This window comes from Puma concolor, chromosome E1 (genome assembly GCF_028749965.1).
Source record: "Puma concolor isolate L17-30 chromosome E1, mPumCon1.1.hap2, whole genome shotgun sequence".
NCBI classification, from domain to species: domain Eukaryota; kingdom Metazoa; phylum Chordata; class Mammalia; order Carnivora; family Felidae; genus Puma; species Puma concolor.
The window spans coordinates 23,912,117-23,919,271 of NC_141680.1; the positions used below are offsets into that span (position 1 = coordinate 23,912,117).

The window sequence follows — 7,155 nt, forward strand, 5'->3', positions numbered from 1 at the left end:
AGGGGAATATGGAAGCTATGAGTCTGGCTGAGATCACCTAAAGAGAGAAGACCAAGGAGGGTTAGGAGGACTATACTCTAAATGGACTTTATAGTAAAATAGGAGTAATGAGCTTGACACCACAGGGAAGTGGGCATGGTTAAATGATGTGTATATAGAGCACTTGGCACAATTCTTGGCATGTAAGCTCCTTCCTTCCCTTCTATAGTCAGACAGGTTCACTTCACTGGGGGCCAGATGGCTGTGGTTACTTGGAGGACTATGAGTCCCAGGTCTTTGTGTTTCCACTGCTCCATCTACAGCCTATTTGACTGGTGTGGTCCTCCTGCAACAGAGCGTCACTGTCCCTTTACCCATGCACTCTTTCCCATCCTTCCCAGAGACCCCAAGCCCTCCCCACCTCCTCACTGATTCTTGTCCCTTTGGCTTTGGGATTTGAGCTCCCTCAAAGCTTTAATCACATTTTAGTGTGAGTAGAGGTGCAGAGAACTAGTTTCCAGATGGGAATTGAGTGAGAGGAAGCCCAGGTGCATTAGGGCTCTAAGGGTTGGAATTTGGAAGAGCGAGAAGCAGTAAAGTGAGGAAATGGGCCTTGACAAGAGAATGTGAGGACACCTAAGATAGACTGTTAATTTCCTGCCTGAGAGTATAGGGGCCCCCCACATCCTATACCACTAAACTCACGGATGTACAGAGATCTCTGACCTATGGTGTCAAACAGTATCCTTCTTCCATAGGAACTTAGGATTGAGGCAGAAAGCCATGGTATGTCTTCTCCAAGACCTGAGTTTGGGGGGGCATGACCTGGACTACAGCAGCATCCCTGAGCCCCTTCTCTGATCTGTGTCCAGTGTAGTGTGGCCAGGCTGGCATTAGCCTTGGCATCCCCAAGAGCAGAGCTGAGTACCTCCCACCTACCTCCCTTTTCCTCCTTGTACCACACAGAGCTCTGCCACACCAGGCAGCAGGGGTAAGGGCCAATAGAGCAAATGAAGAGATTGCAGGACCTCAGGGTTTGGGGTGAGTGGCTTTGGGTGTGGAGGAGAACAGGTTGCTATCTAAACTAGGTCTGCAGGGGTGGTGAGAGAAGTAAATACTTAAATGGCAGAGGTGTGGGGAAGAGCTCTGAAGGAAAGGTGAGCTGCAGCCCCCGGCATGAATGGTGGGAATGATGAGGTGTGTTAGGTGTGCACCTCAACTATTTACACAAAAACAAACCGTTTGTATTTTCATGCTCTTCCTGTTATGTAAAGCCCTGAACTAGAGTTCCCTTGTTTTTCGTGCTTCTGATTCTAACTCTGTCCCCATCATCCTGCTGTTTAAATTAGTCTTGGGGGCACCTGGGTGACTCAGTCAGTTAAGCAGCCAACTTCAGCTCAGGTCTTGATCTCTCAGTTAACGTGTTCAAGCCCCATGCCCGGCTCTGTGTTGACAGCTTAGAGCCTGGAGCCTGCTGCAGATTCTGTGTCTCTCTGTCTCTCTCTCTCCCTACCCCTCCCCTGCTTGTGCTCTGTCTTTCTCTCTCTTTCAAAAAAAAAAAACAAAACAAAACATTAAACTAAAAAAAAAAAAAAATTAGTCCCAAAGAATCTAGAACAGCACCTGATACGTAGTAAATACCATAGGAGTGTCTGTAAAATAAAAGAAATAACCAGCTGTCTGCAAGAGAACCAGTTCGAACCACCAGGCTTCTTTTCTGTTGCACACTTTTATTTCAACAGCTGGCTGCCTGCAAAGGGAAGACAGATGCTCTCTGGGGGCCACGGTGTCATCAGGTCCCAGAGGGTGGTGTCAAAGAGAAGCTTCAGGAAACAGGGGGATTCATCAGAGAATGGGAGCGCAGAACAGCAAGAAAGAGCTTCAGTTTGGGCCAGGACAACTCCCAGGGACCATCTGGCTGGGAGAGTCGGGAGGGAAGAAGGGGGCTCTGTGCATCCTCTCAAGCTCTCTAGGCCATGTTGGCCCCCTTGCTGTTGTCTAGGTTGCTGACGTACTCCTGCACCCAGGCATCGCTGGGATTGGCGCAGATCTGTCGCCCCCTTCGGGTATGGAAACTGTGGCATAAGATGGAGAAAGAAGAGAAACTGAGTCAGCAGGCCGAGAGGAGCCCATTCTCCTCCCAGCATGAGCTTCCCCACCCCTTTCTCTGCTGGATGCCGCCTCTCGCAGAGAGAGAGAGAGAGAGACCCCCCCCCCCCCCCCCGCTCTCTGTGCTCCCCAGGGAGTCAGTGAAGACCCCTCCCGTAGCCCCGCTTTCCTTCTTTCCTCTTCTTTCTCAACCCCTCTCTAGGCCCCGGAACTAGCTCCCACCACCCCCCTGGGATGACCACCTCAGGCTGGAAAGTTCTCAGGCTGCTGTTTAGCAGCTGCTTCTGGTGCTTCCCACCACTTCCTAGAGAGTCCTGCCCGTCTGCTTCCCTCTCCCAGGCCCTGCTGGTTCTCACATTTGCACCCCCTTCCACCCTCGGGGTGGCAGAACTTACATGATCCCTGGGCTGGAGCACTGTTTATGGGTTCTAGAATAATCTGCCACAAACCGGATAGGGATTTTCCGCAAGGTGTATTTGAAACAGCACGCAATGGGCTTTAATTGAACTGGTTCTGCAAGGTAGAGGGCCATATGATGCTGGAAGCTTCTCCACAAGGCAGCTTAGATCTGTATCTCTATTGCCCAGAGCATCAGAGGAAGAGACCAGACTAGAGCACCTGGTAGAGGGGCGGGAGTGGGGGACTAGAGTATGTCCTCTCCTTGGCCTCTCTTCCTCTTCCCCCCTGTTAAATTATCCTTCTGTAGGGCCACCTGGCTTGCTTGGTTGGTAGGGCGTGTGGCCCTTGATCTCAGCGTCGCGAATTTGAGTCCCATGTTGGACATAGATACTACTTAAAAACAAATTTATCTTCCTCGAAAACCTCTCTTCCCTCCCTACTTCCTTCCCTACTTCCTGTCCCTCCTGACCTCTTCTCTCAGACTCTCTCCTAGGGTTGGGATGACTCTGGTCAAAGCATTTCCAATTTCTTTCTTTCTTTTTTAAAAATGTTTGTTTATTTTTGAGAGAGGAGGGAGGGGGAGAGAGAGAGAGAGAGAGAGAGAGCACGCAGTGGAGGAGGGGCAGAGAGAGGGAGACAGAGGATCTGAAGCCAGCTCTGTGCTGACAGCAGACAGCCTGATCTGGGGCTCCAACTCACAAACGGTAGGATCTTGACCTGAGCCAAAGTCAGACACTTAACGGCTACCCAGGCTGCGCAAAGTGCTTCCAATTTCTGACAGGCTTCAGGATTTGGGAATAAGAAATCAGAATTCCTGGGAATTCTTAAATCGTAAATTAGTCAATTTTTTTTTAAAAATTGAGATTTAATTGATAATAAAACATTGTATTCATTTTAGATGCACTGTATATTTTCAATAACACTTCATTTTCATGTTTTTAAATAATAATACATGACCATATACTAAACAATGAATCACTTTTCCGTGATCAGGTTGTACTGAAAATTTCAGAGCTTTTCTCTAAAAAAAAAAAAAAAATTAAATGTAAAGTAATAAATGGTGTCTCTAAATGTTATGACAAGATTATACGTTCAATAACATGTCAAATGTCCTCTAGCAGATATAATCGATAACTGAAAATATGAAAAAAGGGAATATTAACACAAAATAAATGTCACGAAAAATTATTTAAAAATTGAAAAAAAACACTACTGCTTTTTAATATTTAAGGTATTTAAAAGGGGGTAGGCACCTGGGTGGCTCAGTTGTTTAAGCATCTGACTTTGGCTCAGGCCATGAACTCACTTTCATGAGTTCAAGTCCCACATTGGGCTCTGTGCTGACAGCTCAGAGCATGGAGACTGCTTTGGATTCTGTGTCTTCTTCTCTCTCTGTCCCTCCCTCCCCCCTCTCAGAAATAAACATTAAAAAAATTTTTTTTTAATATTTAAAAGTTATCATTCAAAGATGAAATTTAAAAAAACAGAAATCATTAATTGTCCTATTTGTAGTCTTTATCTTTGTTTTGTAACAAATATTGCAAACATAGAAACATTTTTTTCCATTTTGTATTGCTGTTGGCCAAATTGTTCAAAGTATGTCCAAATGCATCTTCAAGCTGGGTGTTCGTGTCTATAATTTTTCATATAAGTTTGTTTCCTTTTTAAACAATGGGCATTTTTTGTCTGTACGGACTGGTTTTTCCAAAGTGATATTGCTTTAGATAGTTTAGAGTTTGCATACGAATTAGCAAACATTTCTGGTTTCATGTCCCAGGATTCCACAACGTTTACATATTTTTTCTTTGTATTTCTCCTGCCAAAGCATTTGTAAAGAACTAGAGCCTACAGCAATTGTCTGCCAAACGCCAGATAATGTCAACATTATTGTTCAAATAACAATATATTCACATCCTATAGCAAGAATCACAGTTGAAATTTGCCCATTGAAGGACTTATTTTGCTTTCAAATTTTTTTTTTGAAACAGCAGTTATATGATTTGCCCTAAGTATATTTGGTATGCAAACTCATTAGCATTCACATAGCAGCAGACAGGGCCATGGACGCATACTTGTGACGTGGCTATGGCTTCAGCCTGTTGGGTCCTGACTGCTTCTACCCTACAGGCTCGTGTCCGGGTTTCCCAAAATGCTGATCTTAATTTTGAATTCTGTGTGTCGCATTTCCCATTCTTGCTCTAGATGTCAGTAGATTCCGTTAAATCAGTTAACACTTCTATGTTGATTGTTAAGCTTTAATTCATGCAGGAGAATTATAATACTTTCCCCCATTTTCCCAATTTCTCAACTGAGTTTTCTTGGGGCTTGGGATTTGGAAAAACATAACTTCCTAAGAAATACTGGGAAGGAGTTGCCATATGAAATTGCTAGTGGATGCCCAGGGTGGGGCACAACAGGGCAGGACTGGTCCCCTCCCTCCGAGAGAGTCCTCCTTCATGGGCCTCGGAAAATGATAGAAGGGAGAGGTTTGCAATGTTATGAGGAGCAGAGCCTTGGCTACAAAGCAGGAAAGCTACACTTGTCCTTGTTTCTGTTCCTGAAAGCTGTGTGACTCCAAACAGGGCTCACCCTTTCTGAACATGTATCCTTAAAATAGCAAATATCGATGGGGCAAGCACTTTGTATTGATATATAGTGGTGATTGTTACAATAAAGGCCTTATTACCCTTGCATAACAGATCAAGAATCTGAGGCTCAGGAGGCCTGAATGAGGCAGAGAAGGTCACAGACTGACCAGTGCAGAGCTTCCAGACTGAGACTCCCTGGGAGCAGAGATAGTGTGTGCCTCTGTCCATCACCGTAGCAATGAGAACTGGATTTAGGGGAAAGCATTAAGGAGTTCTATAGCTAGCTGAAGTCAAAATTCCTGGAAAACCGGCCATCATGCCTTGGACTAGTAGGGAAGCCAAAACAGAGTCCTAGGACCAAGTGTATTTCCATCTCCGATTCTGGTTGAAATTCAGCTCTGGAGAGCAGTTTGCTGGGAAATGTCCCCTCAGGGCCCTTCTGTGGCCAGCCCTCTGCAGGGAGGCAACCATTCCAGTTTAGGGTGGAAAGAGTAGTGAACTGGGGGATAGGACACCTGGGGTCTAGCCCTGCCTTTAAAAAAATTTTTTTTTAACATTTATTTTTGAGAGACAGAGAGAAACAGAGTATGAATGGGGGACACAGACTCTGAAGCAGGCTCCAGGCTCTGAGCTGTCAGCACAGAGCCCAACACGGGGCTCAAACTCACAGACCATGAGAGCATGACCTGAGCCAAAGTCGACATTTAACCAACTGAGCCACCCAGCTGCCCCTAACCCTGCCTTTTTCAGTCACCTACTGACTTAGAGTATCCCACAGATATTTATTAAGGGCTTACTCCATGCCAGGGGTAGCTCTTTGCTGTGAACGGAACTAGACAAATCTTAAAGGGAGAGGGGGAAGGCTGATATGGGGCTCAAATGCCCCCACAGGCCAGGCTGACAGCAGGTCGATATGACTCAGGCAATGGGGACTCCCAGGACCTGGGAGCTCATCCCCTGTCTAAAGGGATGGCACCCACCATCTCAGTTTCAGTGTAAGGTTAGCTTGTGGGAACTTGGGCTCATGTCTGGTAGGTCTTTCATATTTGCAAAAGAAATGGGAAATACAGATTTTTAAGTGCTTCCAATTTTTAAATGTTGGCAACTGATCAACATGTTGTAAAACCCCGTCTATGCTATGAAGACAGGTTGATTCTTTCCAGCTTCCTCTCTCCCAGCCTATGCTGATGCGTGGACTCCCTACAGGAGGGGGCAAAGCAGGTAGCTTGGAAGGTGCTGGATCAGATTCTCTCTGCTGGGTACCCAAGGGTCAGGGAGGCTGAATTCAGAGGCAGGTTTTCCTCTCCCCAGAGGAAGCAGAAGTGACCAACCAGGAATGGGGAGATACCCGTGGTAAAGATGCTGTCTGTTTTTCAGGGACCCGTAGGCAGCCTATTCTGGACCATCTCTGTCTTCTCCCCACAGCTCCCTGCCCTCCAACCACTGTGCTGTCTTTGTTAGAGGAATGAGGGTAACAGGCCTCACCTTCATCGGCCTCAGAGTGGAGGGCGGCGACAATGAGGAGGAGAAAAGCCAGCATAGCCAGGCTGCCCCTCATCCTTCCGGTGGCTCACCAGCTGCAGAAGCAAGATGGGGCCGAAGACTCCTGGGTTCTCTGACTCTTTGAAATTTGGGCTCCAACTGTCCTTTATAAAAGGTTGCTGGTCAGGAAGTCACGAGATAGAAAAATCTGAGATTGCATGTAAGTTTTGTTTCTTTGGAATTATGACATGTGATGACATATCTAAATATGAGAACTGAGTCAACTTATTCAAAGAGAAGTAGAGGCAGACAATGACCTCAGGTTTCACATTTGGCTTACATCTTGTGGGTGGGGTAGGGGAAGACCAGAGACGAGGGCTTTGGGGTAGAAACTATCCTTCTTTCCTGCTCCTCCCCAGGCAGCCTGGTGAAGCCTGCTCTTCAGGTCCTTAATTAAATACTGGTGTGTTGGGGGATGTCCGTGGGAGGAAGTCAGACAAAGAAAGTAGTAGATGGACTTACAAGTGAGGAAGAGAATAAAGCAGAGTGAGGTCATAGAGAGAGCCAGGGTCTGAGTGGTGGTTGCTTGGTAAGCCTG

The 7,155-nt window shown here is 46.4% G+C and overlaps 1 protein-coding gene across 1 annotated transcript; it reads right to left on the reverse strand.

The window, feature by feature from the left end:
• Nucleotides 1-1,773: 1,773 nt before the first annotated feature.
• LOC147574203 (C-C motif chemokine 4-like) lies at nt 1,774-6,633 on the reverse strand. Its single transcript, XM_086686672.1, has 3 exons — nt 6,561-6,633; nt 2,484-2,601; nt 1,774-2,054 (listed from the first exon to the last, which is right to left on the reverse strand). Exons 1-3 carry the CDS (start codon nt 6,631-6,633, stop codon nt 1,949-1,951), a joined length of 297 nt encoding a protein of 98 aa, XP_086542798.1. The 3' UTR covers nt 1,774-1,948.
• Between the last annotated feature and the right edge of the window lie 522 nt (nt 6,634-7,155).